The sequence below is a fragment of the Gambusia affinis genome, linkage group LG08 (assembly GCF_019740435.1).
Source record: "Gambusia affinis linkage group LG08, SWU_Gaff_1.0, whole genome shotgun sequence".
Classification (NCBI taxonomy): Eukaryota; Metazoa; Chordata; class Actinopteri; order Cyprinodontiformes; family Poeciliidae; genus Gambusia; species Gambusia affinis.
The window spans coordinates 4,622,691-4,643,112 of NC_057875.1; the positions used below are offsets into that span (position 1 = coordinate 4,622,691).

Below are 20,422 nucleotides of genomic sequence, written 5' to 3' on the forward strand. Positions count from 1 at the left end.
TCCTGGGTTCGATTCCCGGCCCAGGGTCTTTCTGCATTGAGTTTGCATGTTCTCCCTGTGCATGGTGGGTTCTCTCCGGGTTCTCCGGCTTCCTCCCACAGTCCAAAAACATGACTGTCAGGTTAATTGGTCTCTCTAAATTCTCCCTAGGTGTGAGTGTGTGTGTGAATGGTTGTGTGTCCTGTCTGTCTCTGTGTTGCCCTGCGACAGACTGGCGACCTGTCCAGGGTGACCCCGCCTCTCGCCTGGAACGTTAGCTGGGGATTGGCACCAGCAACCCTCCCGACCCCATTAGGGACAAAGGGTGTATAGAAAATGGATGGATGGATGGATAAAAATGACTGTAACCGTACATCTTTGAAAAGCAGAAGTGGAGCCTCCTATGCAACCAACAAGAAATTTCTCTGTTCCACCAACCATTGTACAGTGGCAAAACCGGCTATTACCCTAGCTTGGGTTGCTAAGTAACAGTATAGCAATTAGCAATTAGGAGGCTTTTGAAACAGCTCATTTAAAAAAAAAAAAAACCCATTAACTTATTGCCAAAAAACAACTTTTATTAAGTGTTTGGTCTGTTTTTAAATAGAAGTATAAAAATGTGCATCTGTGAATTTTAATTGATACATTTAAAAAGAAGACTGATCTTGGATCCTGGAAATGTGTGTTCTGGACAGAAAGAGACCAGGAAGAACTAGGCTGAGGAGTTTCTCTTTTTAACACGGTAGTGACGGTGTCATGGCACGGGTCTGTGTGACTGTACTGTAAACATCACTTGTTAAAATCACGTAAATATATACAACAGCTTTGTAGAAGTTTCTCATTAATTTAATGGAATTAAATTCACTTTTTATGAATGATCGATAATACTTCTACAGATCAGGTTTTATGTTCATATTAAAGCTCATTCAACATTTGTACTTTTAAATCTATGAACTTTTCATGCCCTCCTGCATGAGGCTGACTGCTGCTGTTGGTCAGTGATGAAGACGATGAGATGTTTCCGCCTGCTGCCGGCGTTACGGCCCTCATCAGGCTGACCTGAGGTCAGATCGGGCGGCGGCGACCGCAGGGTGAGGCTCTGATGATGAGGAGGGACGAACTCTTCCTCACGTCCTTATAAGCCGCTCTGAGTGAAGGCGACGATGATCAGCCTGAGCCGCTGCAGCAGCTTCATAACCAGGTGAGATTTTTTCTGATTTATTTCATTTATTTAAATTTCCTGCATTCAGAAGAATCAGGAAATGTTTTAGTTACATTTGTGACTTTCTGTATAATCATTAAAAATGCTGCTTGATCAGAAATTATTTAGAAATGATCAACTTTCACTTAACCCGATCAAATATATGTTTTTTAATTGATTTCCTCCGCTTAATATGGACGTAGTTCACATTTGGAGTATTGAAATAATGTCTTTATTTGAAACTAAATTGGGTTTTAGACAGCAAAAGTTGTGAATAAGAAGATTTTTATTATATTTAGAGCTAAATATTGTGTAAGAAGATAAATGAAAATAAAACCTTAGCTGGAGGGATTTTGGAAAATTAACTGCAGGAACTGTAAAAACTCAAATTAAATTAAACAAATATGTTTTTGAACCCAAAAATAATTTAATTAATGGGCTTTGTGCATCTAAAGGAGCTGAAAGATAGTAAAGCAAATGATGTAATTAGGCACTGTACAGATAAAAACAGCTTTAATTTGATTGAGAAAATAAAACTTGAATACACAGTTGTTACTTTTAAGGTTCTATTTATGTCCAGAGGACCACAGAAAATGTTGTGGCGGGCCGGATGTGGCCCGTGGGCCTCGAGTTTGACACATATAGATGCAGCGTCAACTCTTCTGTCTGGCCTTCATGTTTCTCCTAGAAACCTTCATCAACGTTAAACTTTGACTGCATAAAGATTCACTTTCGCAACAGTAGAAAGAAGCTGCAACTTTTCAGATGATTCTGTCAAATTAATTGTATTCAAATGGAACATTCTGCAATTTCTTTCATCTAAGCCTTTTTATGCAATGTTACAATACAGTAAAATAAATACATTTCTTTTCTTAAATCAGAAAATGTGCATTTTATTGCCTAAAATGCAATATGACAGCATTTATTTAGGGGATGCTTGATCCTGGATGCATCAGCAGCTCAAAATACTAACATGAATGCTGAATGCTCAGCCCTGTCTGCTTGACAGAATACAGCGTAGCGCTGATCTATTGGTGGTTTTATGGGATTTTATTGATTAAGTGATCAGGTGAAGGGGATGAATTAGCTGAAGCTAACACTGCTACTAGAGAACTTCTGGGTAGAACATATTTACAAAAAACCTCTTAACTTAAATGCAAAATGTCTGCATTTTATGTAGCGTTCTGGTTTAATTTCTGCTCTGAGTGAGTTATTCTTTCACCAATTGGCCTTTATACGAGGGTATACTCCAGTTAACATAATTGATTACTAAATTAGTTGCCAATTATTAAGATAATTGATTAATCAAAATTAATCTGATTAATCAATTAATTCCTAGTCAGTTTTCTTTTCTTGTGAAGTCTGGTCATGATGTTGGCCCTCAGAGGCTTTGGAAGAGAAAAGGGTCCGCAGAATCACAGAATACTCCAGATAACGATTAATTGATTGCTAAATCTGTCTACAATTAAACTGATTGCTTGCAGCTTGGGTGAAGGCAGCATTATGCCTGGGCTCATGGTGCCTGTGTCAGCAGGAAGCATGGATTGGTTGGCGGACCCCGCCCTCAACGCCTCCACTTGGCACCGCCCCTCTGTGAACGCCTCATCCCAGTACCTAATCAGAGCGTACAGCACTGCCGAGCTGATCCTGGTTGTCATGGCAGCCGTCTCCCTGAGCATTCTGACCGTTGTCGGCAACACACTGGTCATCCTGTCCATCAAGGTGAACCGCCATCTGCGGACCGTCAACAACTACTTCCTGTTGAGCCTGGCGGCCGCTGACTTGTTCATCGGCCTGCTGTCCATGAACGTGTACACGATGTACCTACTGCAGGGCCACTGGCCGCTGGGGGCCGCGCTCTGCGACACCTGGCTAGTCCTGGACCGTTGGGTGAGCAACGCATCAGTGCTAAACCTGCTGCTAATCTGTTTGGACCGCTACCTGTGCACAACATGGCCGCTCAGCTACCCGGTGCGGCGGACGGGCAGCGTGGCGGGCCTGATGATCGGCGGCGCCTGGCTGCTGTCATTCCTGCTTTGGGCGCCCGCCATCTTGAGCTGGCAGAGCGTCGGCGGCCGGCGGGTCATCCCGGACGGACTGTGCTACATCGACCTCCCGGAGGGCCCGGCCGTCATTCTGGGCATCACGCTGTTGTCCTTCTACCTGCCGGCGCTCGTCATGATCGGGTTGTACAGCCGAATATTGGCCGCCAGCTGCCGCAGGCTGACTTGTATTCAGGAGGAGCAGGGGACGCCCAAGACGGGGGGCCCGCCGGTGAAAGGCTTCACCTGGAAACGACGCAGCTCGATGGCCAGCAACCTGGGCTCGGATCTGTCTCTGAACCAGCGGGGAAGTCCGGCGAACAGCCGTAAACGCCTGGTAGGTAATCTACCTACAGTACGGAGTATTAGGGCCATACTAATAAAAAATTAAAAATTACGAAAATGAAGTCATATTTCCATAATAAAGTCATATTTTGAGAATAAATTCATAAGACAAAAGTAATAATAATGGGAATAAAGTCATAGTATTAGGATAATGTCATAATAATACGAGAATAAAGTTGTATGAGAATAAAGTCAAAATTGTACAAGAATAAAATCATATTCTGGAAATAAATTTATATTTTGAATAAAAAGTTAGAGTTAGAATATTTTAAGAACAATGTAATAATGCTACAATAAAATCATATTTCCAGAATAAATTAATATTTTGAGAATAATGTAGTAATATGAGAATAAAGTCATGACAGTGTGAGTTTAGTCTGGCAATACTATGAGTTTATTTTTGTATTATTTCCATTTTATTCTCGTAATATGCCTAGATTTTTGTTTTTTTTCTTTGCATGGCCCTAAAACTCTGTCCAATATCTGCGTCTTCATAGCACATCAGTAATTTTTGAATTAGAAGTTGACTCTGCTCCGCTATTAAGGTAAAACTTAAGGTGCTTGTTGTGTGTTTTCATTTCTAAAAGGAAGCTTAAAGTGCATTTTCCATCCCAAACCAGACTGGACCGTTTGTCTTTCCTGTTCTGGTAAACCTCCGCCATCTTTGTTTCTGTGTCAATGGCTCCGCCTCAAGATGTCCAGCGGCGCCCTCTACTGAATGGCGGTGAAACTACACCACCAAAAGAAGGCCTGAGCGGACGTTATTGGTTAATCGATTGGAACTAATTTTAATCTAATGAATAATCGACAGTTGTTTGCATCCCTGTTGCCTGTCAGTTCTGAAGGAACTGTGACTTCAGGAACTGTCTGTCTCATCAGCAGCCGCTCTCCCGGACCTCCTCATGTGCAGAGGGAGACGAAGACGCCTTATCGATCACCGACCTCCACAGCTCGGCCTCCGCGGCGCTGTCCGCCTGCCCCAGCTTCCGGTCCCAGGAGCGGAGGAGGCGGCGGGTGATGGCGCGGGAGAGGAGGCTGACCAACACCATCCTCGCCATCTTGTTGGCCTTCATCGTCACCTGGACGCCCTACAACGTCATGTCGGTCATCGACGCCTTTCATCACATCGAAATCCCCCACGCTCTGTGGATTGCCGTCTACTGGCTGTGCTACGTCAACAGCACCATCAAGCCCTGCTGCTACTTGCTGTGCAACGTCACGTTCCGGAAGACCTTCTGCCGCCTGCTGAGCTGCCGCACCCGGAAGCGGCATTAACGCTGAAACAGGTGAAACAGGAATCAGGTGTTTACCATGACGTATTAGTAGATAGAAGACGGAGTTAACTTAAAATAAAAATGGTGCTGTTCTCCTCCTCCTCATAACTCAGAAAATGTCCAAAAGTCCAAAACTTTCATCTTTCGAAACTTAGAAATGTAAATGTTTTTCTAGAAAATTTTTCTGAGATTAATCTAAAAATTTCAGAATTGTAAATTCTATGTAAATTTGCGTCAGGTATTTACTGCAGCATATTATTAGATCGGAACAAATTAGTACATTTTCTTCAGAGAACTCAATTGTCCAAAAGTTAAATTTTTTACTTATTCAATTAAATAGAGCATTTTTGTCTTTTAAAACTGTAAATGTTTTTCTATAAAATTTCTGAGATTATTGTGAAAATGTGTTTTGTTAAGCTAATTTTTGACTTTTCAAACCAAAAATTTTATTTTATTTTATTTTCAAAAATTTGAGGTTAATCTCAAAATTTCTGATTTATTTATAACAAATTTGCAACTTTTCAAAGTCAGAAAGTTACAAGTTTGGGGTTTTTTTTCTACAAAACTTCTGAGAATAATATCTAGAATCTATAAAAAATAATTAGAAATTTCTGCAGAATCTGTTCAGTCAGGAATTTGTTCAGGTTCAGCAGCTCATATAGAAAACTTTAATTAATTTAAAATCTTTTTGAATCAACAATCTGAAATTGGGAATCTGTTCAGAGTCAAGAATCTGTTCAGGTTTGTAGTTGGAACATTCCCCGTCGTATCTGATCAGTTTTCCATCAGCCTGACACAAATCATGTTGCTTTAATAAACACACAAAGGTTTTCACCAAAACAATGTACAGCATTTATTTGTTCATTTGTACAAGTCTTATCAATAATCTGTAATTCCAAAAATAAACTTTCCCTCAGTTCAGATGTTGAAGCATCAAACTGCGGATGATCTGCCGGATCAACTTTTCCCCTAAAAACTTTTAAAACTACAGGAAGGAGCATTAAACTACCAGCTACTGAACGAAGGTTATTCTGATCAGCTAAGGCTTAAATCCAAGGAAAACAGGAGAACATCAAATCAGAGCAGGAATCAGCGAGTCGGACGGGTCAGTTTGAGGACAGGAAGTCTGTTTTGGAGTCTCTGGTTTTAAATTTGAAGACGATTGTTCAGCTGGCGGAGGAGGAGAAATCCTGTCGTCTTCTGGTTCACTCTCCCTCCTTCAGTTTGATTTCTTCTCCCCTGAAGACAAAAACAAAAAAGTTTAAAGTGGAGCCAAGCCTTGTTGCTAGGAAATGGTGAAAGTATTGATCATGTGACCAATTGGAAAGAATCATTTAATGACGGTGAGAGAGTTTAATGTGGTGAGTTTTATTTCTTAAAAAAAAAAAAAAACGTTTTTCACTTAAATGTGAATTTAGTTTGTCATAAGTTTAATAAGAATTGTTTTTAAAATAACAGATTTTTAAAATAAATTTGTTAATATGTCAATTGTTCTAAGTAAAATTTCACCCAAAAATGAGATTAATCTAAATTTTTTTTTTATAAAATTGTAAAAATTCTGAGCTCAAAGAATCAAACATTTGTCAGAAAAAAACTCAAAATTTTTTAGACTCATCTCAAAAATACTCTACTAAACACCAGGACATTTATGGGCTTAAAATGTCAACAATTTGCAAGAAAATATTTTGTTTAATCCCAGAAATTTTCTGGAAAATAATGGAAATTTCTGAAATTAAACAAAATATTTCTCGAGTTTCTGTTTTGCAAGTTTTTTGACTTTTGGAGCTCAGAATTTTCCAAGATTTTCTGTAAAATTTCTGAAGTTTTTCTCACCAATTGCTTTTTACTTTTTTAGCACCAAGTAAAAAAATTTTTTTGTTAGAAAATCTTTGAGATTAATCTAGAATTTCAGATTTTTTGGGCAAAAACGTTCTCTTTTTTTTGCCCTAATACAGCGCTGTAGTTTAGCAAGTAGAACAATTTTTTCTCATTGTTCGAAAGGAAGCTCAACATCCTGAAATATGTGCAGATCTATAAGTTAGATCCAAACTAATGATGAAACTGAGACGGGCTGCTGGTGCTGCAGCCGTTGAGGCCTCACCTCTGGTCTTCTTGGGTTTGTGGGAGCAGGGCTTGGACACCTTGACGGTGCTCTGGCAGTCGGCGTTGAACAGAGCTCTCTTCAGCGTTCCTGACCGGCTCTTGGTGTTGGTCCCGGCGTCGCAGGAACTCCACGCTCCGAACTTGTACTTACAGTCGCCTGAGAACAAGAAGATACAATCACCGACCCAAAGTTTTCTTGCAGACACAGTCTAAGTTTAAAGATTTTTTTTTTCCAGATTAATCATAAATGTTCAGCTGATGATGTCACACACTGATTTTTTTTATTTTTTTATTTATTTATTTATTTTATTAAACTGCTTTCTGTTCACAGTTTCAGCTCCACATCTACAGTTTGTATATCAAATTGAAGGTTTCTGTTAAATTGTGCAGAAACTCCACGGTTACACTTTAACTCCCAATATTGTATTTCAGCTCTAACATTTTCTTTCCAAACTAGAAAATCCAAGTTTGGAAATCTTCTGCATAAAACTATCAAAATTTTTAAAATGTTTTTTTTATTGACAAAAAAAATAAAAAAATCCTTTTTTAAAATAAATTTAAAAAATTTTTCTTTTCCATAATGAAATAAACAAAGCCCCAAGAAATTTAAACTTTCTGTCATAATTATGTGATTCAAAGTCGTTATTTTCTAATAATCTAATAATTTGTATGTTATAATTTTCACTTTATATCTCATAAATTAGATTGTTAAAGTTGAAATCTTGACTTTGTAACTCAAAAGTATGACTTAATTTTATTATTATGATTTTTTATGAATATAGTATTCATTAATTAATACAAAATATTTTCAGTTTTTTCTTTATCTTGTGGTTTTTCACTAACATGTATCCTGTACTTTGATGTAAAATAAATCTCTATTAAAAACAATTCTGACTTTTATTCTTGTAATTATTCTGATTCACCACCAGGAGGCGCCATCATTCACTTTACTGATCTTAACTACATTTAAGAACAAAGTAGTTATGAACTTTAAAGCTGTTTTCTGACCCCATGTGGAGCTCCTCTCCTCCATAAGCCCCTCCCCCTTGTGTTAGTGACCCCGTGACCCCTGAGTGTGTGAGTCTCACTGATGTCCTTCTTCCAGTTGCAGGGGATCCTGCAGTGGATCTTGTCGGTCCGATCTTTGCACGTCGCCTCCCTCAGTCCGTCTCCACAGTCTCCGTGTTCCGGCACACATTTCCCGTACTGGGTCTCTGCCGCGGTGCATTCAGAGGCCGGTCGGGATTTATCAGCTTTCCCACCTGCAGAGCGGAGACGCGTCAAATCAACGTGCCATCATCATCATCATCATCATCATCATCATCTGATTTAAACGTTTCTACTTCCTCAAGTCAGATTTCTTGGTTTTAAACTCGTTTGTTGAGCATTTTCTACGTATTTTCATGCTCTGATGTCTTCATCCCTATCACGGGTGTCCAAAGTGCGGCGCGGAGGCCATTTGTGCCCCTTGAATGCATTTTTTTTTTTGTGGTCCCCAAGCATAATAGTTTGGGGTCTTTCATTTTAGTTAAGTTTTATTTCATTGTGACTTTTAGGTCAAATTCAGTTAGTTTTAATTAGTTTTTAGTGTGTTTGCTAGTTTTTATTAGTTACATATTGCTTCGTTTTTATTAGTTGCAGTAGTAGTTTTAGTTTCTTCATACTTTGGTTAATTGTTAGGTGCAGAATTCATGAATTAATTAATGAATACTCAATAGAAGAAACCGTTTTCTAAAAATTTATTCAATTATTGTTGAACAATCAGCCGACTGGAGTTTTATCCCAAATTTCGCTGTCGCCATTTTGCGGGAAAATTATGGAGCGCCAAAATTAGCTAGCAGCCGACAAACTGTTTGTGCCGATTAAAAAATTAATTTTAGATCAGTTTAAAAGGCTAATAAATAGATTCATAAACACGGAAACGAATGATATTATATATATAATTTAAGTAGTAAACTAAGAACTAACTTTTTTAGTTCCAGTTAGTTGTCGTTTTTCCACATTAATTACTGTTTTTATTTATTTCAGCCAGGATTTATTTTTTTTTTCTCAATTTCAATTTTTATTGTTTTTTTTAGTTTTAATAATAACCAACTGCAGTTCAAGAATGATGCAGCTGGTTGATGAAAACGACTTGCAACACAAAGTATTTATGTTTTTATAAACAGTCTTTTATAACATGTAGAGCGATGTTTATCCACGATGTTTTACGGAAAAGTCGACTTTGCTTCATTAAAATAAGCTTTTGTTTACGTCATTAAATTTCTCTAAATAAAGCACTTTTTATAGATAGTGACCCAAATCCTGTTCTTAAGCTGACAATAAACATGTTCAATCAAGCCCAAATGAATAAACGTGCAAAAGGATTTATAAGTTTTGGATCTATGATGAACAACAATAATTCACACATTTAATAATCATTTTAAATCTTTGACTCCTGAACGAAATGGGGCCGATCACAAAGCCTTGAGGGTCTCCATCAATCAGAATGTGTTCACCCGGTCCAAACATGCATCCTGAGTCAAGGGTCAAAGTGTGTTTCATTTGGAGGAGGATTGGGGTCACTGAAAAAAGAAATTCTGAACTTTCTCATAATTCTTCCTCTGTATTCTAACCAGATTTGCACCCTGGGGAAACTATTTTGGTTTTCTTTCAATGAAATGGGACTTTTGGGGATCCGTCAGCCATGAAAAACTGGTTTAAGTCCAACGTGCTCCTCCAGTTTATCATCCTAATCCTCAACTCACATTGTGTTCACTGAAGCCGGTTCCTCCCAGGTGCCTATCTCCTTTAAAGTCAGAATTTTGATAAAAAAAAAAGGACAGGATTCTGATGAAGCCAGGATTCTGTTAAAACCGTCAGAATTTGGAGAAATTCTGATGAAAAAGATTCAAAATTCAGATAAAAAAAAAAAAGAATCTGATTTTAAAAAGTCTGAATTCCAATAAAACAAAAGGCCAGAATTCTGATTAAAAAAGTCAAAATCCCTACAAAATGTGTTTTATTTTCTGCGAAGCGAGAACTGAACCGAGCAGAGTAACGCAGGACGGCATTTAGAGCCGATTGTGGCGACGTTTTGTCTCACCTTTGTGATGTTTGGCTCGTTTGTTGGCCTCGACGGCGAGCGTGAGAGCCAGCAGCAGCAGCAGCGTCACTGAGAACAAACTTCGCATCCTGCAGAGACCAAAACACAGTCAGGCTTATCGGACATGGAGCAAAACAGGCAGAGATGATGGGGTCGGGGGTCGTCTCCCTGCAGATTACTGAGCTGCAGCTGCTGGATGCGTCAACACAAACACCGACACGTGCACAGATGTACAGTCAGGGGGAGATGCCCCACTGCAGGGATTACTGAGTGGGCTTAATGGGCTCAAAGCGGGTCAGGGGCCCAAGTCACTCAGATTCACAAAACAGCAAGAGAGAGTTCACAAAGAGACACAAAGCACGTTTACAAACTCAGAAAGATGGTTTATAAAGAGACGAGGCTGGCAAAGAGAGACCCGATACGCCAGACGGAAACAAAGAGGCAATTAACTCCTGAAAAACGATTCTGAGAGGCACTGAAGAGATTAAATTAACACAAACAGAGCTGGATTTCACTGTATAAACAGGCACACATTAAATAAAGCTTATAACGAGAAAAAAAAGAAAAACTACATTCAACCCAGTTAACTTCAACAAGATAATTCAAAACAGACACAAAAAGATGGATGATTACTAAACATCGACTCAGAAAGCCTAAAATATTCTGTAAATATGACATGAAACTGGAAACAAGTAAGAAAAATAGACAAAAAGAGACAGATGATTAAGAAACACTGACTCAGAAAGCCTCAAAAGAAACAAAACTGCAATAAACACAAGTAAATCTGACATAAATGAAAAATTACATGATATAAAACTGAAAAAAAACAGACACAAAACAACTTTAGAATCTGGTTATGTTTCATCTGAACTCCTAAAAACTGACCCAGAAAGGCAGAAACATCGCAGACAGAATCAAAGAGCACAGAAAACACAGAAAACATGGCTGCAAAACTCACTAAAATACAGAAGCAAAGCAACACAACAACAAAAAAACAGCCTAAAACAGAGAAACTCAGGAACAGCATTCATTACAAAGTGTTTTAATATAAAATACTGAATAAAACCAACAGAAAATACAACACACAGGAAGACATTCAAGGAAAAAATGATCAACAATTAAAAGTTTTTGTCAAACAAGAAAAACAAACTTCTACAGTCTGGATCAGAGAAAAACAAGAAAACCTACAATCAGCCATGGAGGCAAATTATTAATCAGTTATTGATCAGAATCAGGATTTTAGTGCTGAATTCTGAGTTTTAATCGAAGCAAAAGTTTATAAAATATGAAATAGCTGGATTGATGAGATTATAGACAGATTTAGGAAAACAGCCTGGATCCTGAACCAGATTTTATTGGAAAAAACAGCAAAACTACACATAAAACATAATTTATAAAACATATCTTTATAGAAGATCTCACCTTAGTAAACTTTAAATTTATTTAAAAACAGTTCAGCTATAAAATAATCCAAAATGAGACAATATTAAACAAATTAAAACAGAAAAACTAAAAATAGGACAAAATTGAGAGGAAATAATGAAAATTTTGATAGAAATTGTGAGATTTCCAGAGTGAATCCCTTTATTTTAAAACAGAACCATAAGGAGCCAATCAGAGCTCTTTAATTCGTCACATGACTTTCAGGAAGCAAATTTCAAACTAGTTTCTCCAGACTCCCCAGAAAAAGTCTAAAAACATTGTTTACTGCCACTTTACACTAATAAGTGAATAAAGTAAAGCAGAAAAGTATAGTTACAATTTTTATATATATTTATATTGTATATATTATCACTATAGCAAGATGAAATGTGTTTATATAACTAAAGTCATATTATTCCCAGTAAATTGTTCTGTCCTCCTTGTATTTGGTTTTCTTCACATTTTTCTCTTTACTTATTTTGTGTAGCTGCTTGAGATCTTCATTTTGGAGAACCTCAGGGTTCTGATTCGGAGCCCATATTATTTCTATTTAACTTACTAAAATTGCTTTTAATAAACTAGGTTTCTTTTATGCAGCAACTTTGAGGCTTATGTTTTAAAAGTTGTTGTATAAATATGGTTTTACTTATTTAAATGTCAGAATTATCATCTTCTTCTTCACCAAAGGGGAGTAAAACAGAAATTATGAAGGAAGTAATGAGGTCAAAGTTCACAGTAAAAGTAGAGTGTATTTATTACCCAGCATGAATTTGAAAAATGATAGTAAAATTATGATGAATCACTTTTCAACCTTAATTTAAAACGTTTAATGCTACTGTTTAAAGCTATTGACCTTAATAAATATTTTTATAAATATACAATGTTGAAACTATAAAAAATGTTTTTTTACACTACAAGCAGCAAAAAAAAAAAAAAAAAAAAAAAAAAACACACACAAAACAAACCAGACATGAATTTTTCTTAGAATGCAACATAATGATCACCACTGAGAGTTAACAATGTCACAAAGCAGCAGAAGAGAGGATGATAAGCAGAAAATATTTACAAAATATTTCAAAGAAATATAAACAGAAAGGCTAGAAGACTCAAACAGTGATGGGAAAACCTCCAACAAGACGCAAGAGTGAAAATAGCAAGAAGTGTCACATTTTTTAGCAAATTACAGGCATGAATATTCTGTGTAATTCATTTGTATTTCCACATCCTGCATCAGGCATAACAAACCAGCCAACAACAAATTCATCCTGCAGAAGATCAGGAGTCAGGACTGTAAATAATGCGGGAAAAACTCACTGTTTTTAGTTTAAACTGGTGTCTTGGACTAAATTCAGAACAATAATAAATGTATTCAGGGTTACTTTCAGGAAATATTTTTAAAAGTAAAAGTTTTCATTAAATGATAGTGAAAGGAGTTTGATGGTCTATGAAGAAGAAATTCACATTTCACATAAAAAAAGATTTATGAGAGATTTATAAATGAGGATGTTTTATAGTTGCACTTTTCTGTCACATGGGAGTCTTAGCTTTGGATGTTATTAACAAATCCCACATTTGTAACGTTGAAATTGCAGATTTGGGATGTAAATTTGCAATTTAGAAAAGAGACAACATAAAAACTGGGACAGAAAATAATTTTTCTACTTTTTCCTTTTCGAACAGTCTGATCAGTTTTGTTCTTGTTTTGATTTATTTTCCTTTCCATTAATGTTTGAAACAAATCAATAAACTAAAACTAAATTATTCACATTGAAGTGGTAGAAAGACTAAATAACAAAAATACTAAATCTTGTGACATTATGAGACAGAATCTGAGAGATTTTTTTCAGTAGCTCCTCCCTGAGCTATCAGAAGAAATACACCGCTCCTGACCAAAAACAACCAATCAGAGCCAAGAGGAGGGTCTTAGCGCTGTCAATCATCCTCGTCAATTAGCTGCTAAATAAGCTAACGGTACAAAAACAACTGACTGCTACAGGAAAACAGGTTATCTGCCGTCAATGGTAGCCATGCTAACTAGCCTTAGCATTCATGGCAGAATCTTCACATAGAGGATGATTGACAGCACTAAGTCACGCCTCCTGGCTCTAATTGGTTATTTGTAGTTTGCACTGGGAGAAAACAGAGGAGTTTGATTTTTCCATAGATTATCTGTCTCATACCAAACATCACGACAGTTTCAACAAATATGTTAAAAACATATTTTTTTTAATAAAAGTTACAAACAGCAGCTTTAAGTCAATTATTTCAACATATTTTAGTCTAAAAATGATTGAAAAACAGAAAACTTTCAAGATTAAAAGTACGGTGTATTAAAAATACTCCAAAAAGTTCTTTTTTTTCTTTTTCAAAACAGTTACTCAAGTAAATATTAGTTAGTACCCCACTCTGGTACTTTTTACTTTTACTTTAGTCATTTTGTTATGAAGTATTTCTAAAAATGTCTGCATTTTCTGCCCACTGAATGAAAAACAAACATCCACCAGACACAGACACACATCTGCAGTTTCTGTTAAAGTTTCATAAGTTTTTTAGTTTTTTTTTTTTTTTTTTTTAAGAAACTGATTTGGAAGAAATGTTCACTTGCCTGATTTTGTTTTTTGTTATGAATTATTGTCATTTTGGTCCTTAAAATACCAAATGTCCATCCATCCATCCATCCATTTTCTGTTCACCCTTCGTCCCTAATGGGGTTGGGAGGGTTGCTGGTTCCTCTCCAGCTACGTTCCGGGCGAGAGGCGGGGTCACCCTGAACAGGTCGCCAGTCTGTCGGAGGGCAACACAGAGACACACAACCATTCACACACACACTCACACCTAGGGAGAATTTAGAGACCAATTAACCTGACAGTCATGTTTTTGGACTGTGGGAGGAAGCCGGAGAACCCGGAGAGAACCCACCATGCACAGGGAGAACATGCAAACTCCATGCAGAAAGATCCCCGGGCCGGGAATCGAACCCAGGACCTTCTTGCTGCAAGGCAACAGCTCTACCAACTGCACCACTGTGCAGCCCAAAATTTCTATTTAATTTCATATTTTGGTCCACCTGATAATGTAATTTTTAAATATTAAATGATTGATAATTTGATCAGTTACTTGAGTAGACTTTTTGCCAAATATTTTTTATTTTGAGTAATTTTTTGTACAGCTATATTTTACTTTTACTTGACTAAAGCATGTTGAGGTAGTGCTGTTCTTACTTTGTACAGCAGGGGTGTCAAACTGCAGTCCTCAAGGGCCGCTGTCCTGCAACTTTTAGATGTGCCTCCGCTGCACCACACCTGAATAGGATAATTAGGTCATTAGCAAGGCTCTGGAGAACTGATCTACACAAGGAGGAGGTAATTAAGCCATTCCATTCCAGTGTTTTGTACCTGTGGCACATCTAAAAACTGCAGGACACCGGCCCTTGAGGACTGGAGCTTGACACCCCTGCTGTACAGTTTTTGGGTACTCTACCACCAGAAGCCTCCTGCGGACGGTTTCTAACAAAATAATCAGATTTTTCAGCTTTGAAGCCTCCTGTTGTCACTTTAATCTGCTGGAGGCTCCGTCCGGCCGGACCAGATGGTCCAAACTGGGACCGGGTCAAATCTCCTCCTCGTCCAATCTGAGGCAGTTTAAACCCAATAATCTGAGCGTGGGGGCGGCTGCAGGATTATGGAAGTGGGCTAATGTATGCAGAGCGTGTTGCGGCGCCAGCACACGTCCTGATCCGTGTTTCTGCGGGACGATGGATGCTTCAGATGTGAGCTGGCTCTTTGTGCTGGGAGATGACAGACTCCTCTTTCATGAGAGCTCTGCTTCTCTTTCACATGTCAGCTGGCCTCCTCGCTCCTCCCGCAGCCTTTCATCGAGAAAGAACCGGCTCTCAGCAGGCCTCCAGTCTGCTCCCTACTAACGAAGAAGAGGAGGAGGAGGAGGAGGCCAGGGCAGCTGAAAGAGCTCTTTAGATTCCCACTCAAAAGAATACTGATTCATTGGAGCAAAACAAAGCCTCCTCTAGCCTGGTTTCACTTCTCTAAAGCTCAACACAGATTCCACGCCACCTCCGAGGACCCCAAGCTCCCCCACTGGTCCTGGGGCCTTCGCCTTCGTCCCTGAATGGGAGCCGATTAGCATGAGAAAAAACCCGATCTTCACATGAAGAAAAGGAAACGGGATGCTCCCTTTGGTTGGAGGGCAGGAACAACATTTAAAGAACTTCCTTCGGGAATCCCGAGGTTCATGTTGGAGAGAAAAAGAGCCCCCCCGGAAAAAAGAAACGCCACAAGAGTCCCACGTCCCTGAAGATCCTGATCTAGGATGCTCTCAAAACATAACATCTGATTTCTGAAGTTAGCTTCATCATTCCTGATCTCTTCTTCTCCAGCTAGAAACTTGAGTTTCCGAGAGGAAACCATATCAGTATTAATCAGTTTACAATTGGCTGTCAATTAATGATTCATTAAATTAAAATTTGTTTCAAAAGACTAACCAATAATGTCCGTTTAGACTTTCTTTTGGTGTTGCAGTTTGGCCGCCATCCAGCAGAGGGCGCCACTGGTCATTCTGAAGCACAGACTTTAACACAGAAACAAAGATGGCGGCGGTGTCATACCAGAACGGGAAAGTGAAACGGTCCAAACAAACCCCAGTGAGAGCTGAAAAATGGACTTTAAGCGGTTCTGTTCTGTAATATAAACACCGTAACTCTTTAAGTTTCACGTTAATATCGCTTATTCAGCTGTGCTGCGTCAAAAAATTACTGATATAGAACGAATACGAGGAAGTGGAGAAAAAACAACCATGATGCTAATTAGCAAGGTCTGTAATGAGTTAATGCACTTAATAGAGAGAAGAGCAACCAAACAGTAGCCTACATCTGCATGAATATCTCTCTAATCGTGACGTATTAAGAGTTTAGCATATTTTATTCTTTTTCTCTTCTATTTTTCCAGGTAGCAACCTATTAGGTTCCTGTTTGTTATATTTTATAGGCATGTCTAATTATAAAAATGTGAGTAAACAGCAATTTTCATTTTTTTTCAGTTAGTATTTAATACAGTGGATACAAAGTAATGTTAAAATTTAATAATGTTTTGAAAAATTGAACATATTATGAAAAATGTAGCTTTATGTGATGGAAAGACAGTCGAATTTCAAGAAAATGACCGCTTATCAACTAATCGTTAAAATGAATTGATTAATTAATTAACTGTACTTACATCCTTATTGAGAAACCTTTATCTGATAAAAAAAAAAAAAAAAACACTACACAATCTGAGTCCAGAAGGTCAATTAAAAAACATTTACCTCCTGATTGTTCATACGGTTCTGCAGGCCGATGAAGATCCGACTTTAAGCTCTGCAACAGATCTTAACAACTTTGGCTAGTACTAGTTAATGTTTTTTTTAAATATGGATAATAAAAGAGGCAAGTGTTTGACCAATTTTGGGGATTTTTTAAAATAAACCTTTAAAAACTACTTTTCAAAAATAGAAATGTTACATTTGCGGTTCTAAACGAGCTTTATTTTCTGTCCTGTGAGGAAAATGGCTCTTCAGGAAGTAAAGGTTTTATATTCCTGATCTAAACCAACATTTTCCAAGAGTTGCTCAGTGAGTCAACATGCATGGTAAATATTTCCATCTTCTAATTACTGGAGAGCAGAAAAAAAACTCACCGGGAGGAGCTTTAAAACTGAACGCAGTCCCCTATCCCCACTTTCCATTCCTACTCATTTTTAATCATTACTTTTTCCTTCATGTCCATTTTATCGCCATTCTTTCACTTCTTGTCCCTGATTTTTTCCTTCCTTTCACCGCTCAATTTCTGTTCTGTCTTTTCTGACTGTTTTTTTCTCTTTAAATCATGATAAACATCTTCAAACTTGAGCCAAATCAGTAATCAGAGACATATCTGAACACATGACGAACAAAAGAATCAACGATTAAAGCAGAAAAACGCATAAATTCCTCTAAAATGAGGCTCTTCTTCCCTGTAATCAGAGATATTTCATTAAAAATGTCCCGATGATGAACTGAGTGATAATCCGGAATGAAACCTGAATCCAGAGCCGATGGAAAAGCTGCAGACTTACGTGTTAAACTCAGAGGAGAAGCCCGTCGAGCTGCGGAGTCGTAGCTTTATGTCTCCGTTTCAGCCGGAGCTCCTCAACAACCCCTCACACACGCGCGCGCGCACATACACTTCGTGCACGTGCACGCCGCTGAATACCGGCCTCGCGGTGACGTCACAGGCCATAATCCTGCTTCAGAAAACTGCAGCGCACATTTAATCTATGTTTGAGGGGAACGCCCGCTTGATACACACCGAACTGAACCGGATCTAAGTTCACTAATGATCCGGAACCGGCTCTGGGATCCGGTTGCTCACCACGGAGACACCGGCAGCAGTCTGTGATCAGCCATCCTGATGAGGAAGTACCACTTCCATTGATTATTTCACTTATAAGATGGGAAAAATTTTATTTAAAGGAATTGTTTACTTAAAACAAACCAGTAGATCTTGTTGAAAAGTTACATCTAAGTTAGTTTTGTCGTTTTTTAAGTGCATTAAGATATTACCACTATAGACCAAAAACACTTGGTAAGATTTTGTATTTTTGCAGCGTGTGAAGCACGGAGGTGGAAGTGTCATGAAATGTCACCGAAGTTGTTTGAGATTATCTACCTGGAATCTGGAAAACACTTTTTATTTCATTGATATATTTGTTAAATTAGTGAAAACGTGGTCAGTTTTTACTGCAGGAACTGGTTTCCTGAAGCTGAGAGTGATCTAAGTGAGTCATTTGTGTAGTTTTGTTGTTTCTCAGATGTTTTCTGTTGCGTCTGAAGGATCTTGTCCTGTTTTCCAGAGCGTCTGTCTCGACCCGCCCGGATCCCGATGGCTCAGTCATGCGTTCGGCTCTTTGTTCCCGTATGCAGCTGGGAGCAAAACGCAGCAGGAGGCAGCCGGGTCATTCAGCTCCGGAAGAAAACCTGTCATTACTCATGTCTCCTCCTCCAAATGAATTCCTGAAACATTCCCTTTAAAATCCCAAACAGGTTTGGACCCATCGTCCACTCTGCAGAGCCCGGGATGTTTCTCCCAGTTTCATCTGAGCCGACTTCACAGCAAAACATAAAATCTAACCAATTTGTTGTTTTGTTTTTGGTCTAGTTTCCACTGCAAATATCTTTCTATGCTGTTTGTTGCTGAAAAGTTACAGGAAAGTTAGTTTTGTCTGATTTGCACAGAAGAGGATTAAGGCGACTAAAACAATTACTGATTTTAATGTCAAAGTTCATTTGAGATTAAAATTGTTTTTATTTTTCTCAGAATTGAGTGTTTCAGCATTTAGAGCTTTTCCTCAAAATTTTTATTTTAATCTCAGAAATTTGACTTTTGTCTCAGTTCTATTTTTTCCATCAAAAGTTTGACTTGCTTCAAAATTCAGATTTTTTCCTCAGAATTCTGATTTTAAGTAGAATTTTAATCTCAGAATTTTTATAATTTCTTCTCAGAATTTTGACTTTAATCTCACAATTTGACTAATCTCAGAATTGCGTACTTTTACATTTTTGTTTCTTAATCTCAGACACTTTTCATTGAAGCTGAAATAGGGGAACATTCATCAGATTTGCTTCATGAAAACCAAATAATTTTAATGCCGACATGCTTTATTGCAGGTCACTCAGAAATGATGGAACCAAACAAACCTTACATGAATATCTTACAGTGATAAGATTCTCCTGCCTGATGAAGAAGCTCGATATGATCATTCGGGCTGCTTTGGCAGAATCTGGATTCGGCTTCTTTTTAACAAACTAAGGGCTTTGCGAGTATTTACAGTCCACAGACATCAAAACGAAAGCTCTCCGCTGTAACAGACAAGTAAAACATTAAAAACTGATTACAGGCAACGTGAGTTTATCTCTACAATCTGATCATAAATATTTTAATTCATCGCTGTCTACATTAAATATCCAAACATTTATTTGTTTGCAGTGAACATCCAAAAGGTCCCTAGAAGCTTAACAGAAGACACGCTTTGCTTTATTGGATATGAAAGCTGCAGAAACATGAATGCTGCCGCTGTTGGGCGCCAGCAGCTGCGTTGCTCTCTCTGTGCGTCCTTGTGGCTCGAAAATAAAAACTAGTTTGAGTTTGTTTTAGTGTCCACAAGCCTTTTGTGTCGCTCAGTTCGGCCGCGGGACTGAGCTTTCTTCAGGCAACCGGATTCATCAAGACGCCTCGTCTCTCATCAGTTAAAGCACAAAAAGAAGAAGAAGAAGAAGAAGAAGAATCCATCTGGCTCCGACAGCAGAGAGGTTCTGTTCAGTTTACGTTCCGACAGACGGAGCTCTGTGGAGAACGAGAACAAAAAAAAAAACAAACAAAACCCAACAGAGCGGGGAGGAGAAAGATGTCCGGGTCACACCGCCGTCTCCTGGTCCTCTCTCTGGATCATCTGGTAATGTTGGCAGTTCTCCAGGTAGTTGGCCAGTTCCTGGTCGTCGGCCTTGGCGGCCCGATGTTTGGGAGTGTCGCCCTGAGAGACGAGAGCAACCGGTGGCTTTAGTTTAGTTTATTTAAGGATTCCTATTAGTTTCTACTGTAATATTCTTCTACAGCACAAACATTACAATAAAAATCACACTATTACATGTGTGTAAGGAAAATTTAATTATGAAAATAAACTGGTAGTAGAATTATGAGAAAAGTGAAATAATACAAGAATAAAGTATCATCTTGCGAATGGAGTCATAGTATTAAGAGAATACAGTCAGTATTATAAGAATGAAGTCATAAAATGAGAATAAAGTTGAAATAATATGAGAATAAAGCTATAATGAGTTATATTATTACAAGAACAAAGTTGTACAAGAATAAAGTTAAAAGTTGGGTTAATATTAATAAGAATATTATTAGAATAAAGTCTTAATATGACTATATTCTTATAAT

The 20,422-nt window shown here is 38.1% G+C and overlaps 3 protein-coding genes across 13 annotated transcripts in view; 1 reads left to right on the forward strand and 2 right to left on the reverse strand.

The window, feature by feature from the left end:
* Positions 1–600: 600 nt before the first annotated feature.
* Positions 601–18,699, forward strand: chrm4b (cholinergic receptor, muscarinic 4b). Of its 7 annotated transcripts, none has more exons than XM_044125926.1 (4): positions 601–1,180; positions 2,712–3,559; positions 4,188–4,214; positions 4,447–5,173. In XM_044125926.1, the coding sequence occupies exons 2-4, from the start codon at positions 2,720–2,722 to the stop codon at positions 4,840–4,842; spliced, it is 1,263 nt and encodes a 420-aa protein (XP_043981861.1). In that variant the 5' UTR covers positions 601–1,180; positions 2,712–2,719; the 3' UTR covers positions 4,843–5,173. The 7 variants fall into 7 exon arrangements, with proteins under 7 accessions (XP_043981861.1, XP_043981860.1, XP_043981855.1 ...); XM_044125925.1 differs by having other exon boundaries at positions 2,715–3,559; XM_044125920.1 differs by lacking the exon at positions 601–1,180 and adding an exon at positions 18,333–18,699 and having other exon boundaries at positions 2,524–3,559; positions 4,447–4,853.
* mdkb (midkine b) lies at positions 5,670–17,685 on the reverse strand. Of its 3 annotated transcripts, XM_044125927.1 has the most exons (6): positions 17,139–17,574; positions 15,950–16,035; positions 10,030–10,118; positions 8,033–8,206; positions 6,943–7,101; positions 5,670–6,080 (listed from the first exon to the last, which is right to left on the reverse strand). In XM_044125927.1, exons 1-6 carry the CDS (start codon positions 17,184–17,186, stop codon positions 6,061–6,063), a joined length of 576 nt encoding a protein of 191 aa, XP_043981862.1. In that variant the 5' UTR covers positions 17,187–17,574; the 3' UTR covers positions 5,670–6,060. The 3 variants fall into 3 exon arrangements, with proteins under 3 accessions (XP_043981862.1, XP_043981863.1, XP_043981864.1); XM_044125928.1 differs by lacking the exon at positions 15,950–16,035 and having other exon boundaries at positions 17,556–17,685; XM_044125929.1 differs by lacking the exon at positions 15,950–16,035 and having other exon boundaries at positions 17,139–17,157.
* Positions 18,700–19,116: 417 nt separating the features above from the next.
* The window catches only part of dgkzb (diacylglycerol kinase, zeta b), a 53,827-nt gene continuing 52,521 nt past the window's right edge, over positions 19,117–20,422 (reverse strand). For all 3 annotated transcript variants that reach the window (XM_044125932.1, XM_044125931.1, XM_044125930.1), the window contains one exon: positions 19,117–20,009. In XM_044125932.1, the coding sequence (XP_043981867.1) occupies positions 19,893–20,009 (117 nt within the window). In that variant the 3' untranslated portion in view covers positions 19,117–19,892. The remainder of the gene's footprint in view (positions 20,010–20,422) is intronic.

Bases quoted from the DNA above. Each gene is read 5' to 3' on its own strand.
- chrm4b (XM_044125920.1), top strand. From the start codon at position 2,684: ATGCCTGGGCTCATGGTGCCTGTGTCAGCAGGAAGCATGGATTGGTTG. The intron at 3,560-4,187 runs GTAGGTAATCTA...ATCCCAAACCAG, and splicing joins CGAACAGCCGTAAACGCCTG to ACTGGACCGTTTGTCTTTCC. The intron at 4,215-4,446 runs GTAAACCTCCGC...CTGTCTCATCAG, and splicing joins CGTTTGTCTTTCCTGTTCTG to CAGCCGCTCTCCCGGACCTC.
- mdkb (XM_044125927.1), bottom strand. From the start codon at position 17,186: ATGGAAAGTGGGGATAGGGGACTGCGTTCAGTTTTAAAGCTCCTCCCG. The intron at 8,207-10,029 runs GTGAGACAAAAC...TCCGCTCTGCAG, and splicing joins ACGAGCCAAACATCACAAAG to GTGGGAAAGCTGATAAATCC. The intron at 6,081-6,942 runs GTGAGGCCTCAA...TTTTGTCTTCAG, and splicing joins CAAACCCAAGAAGACCAGAG to GGGAGAAGAAATCAAACTGA.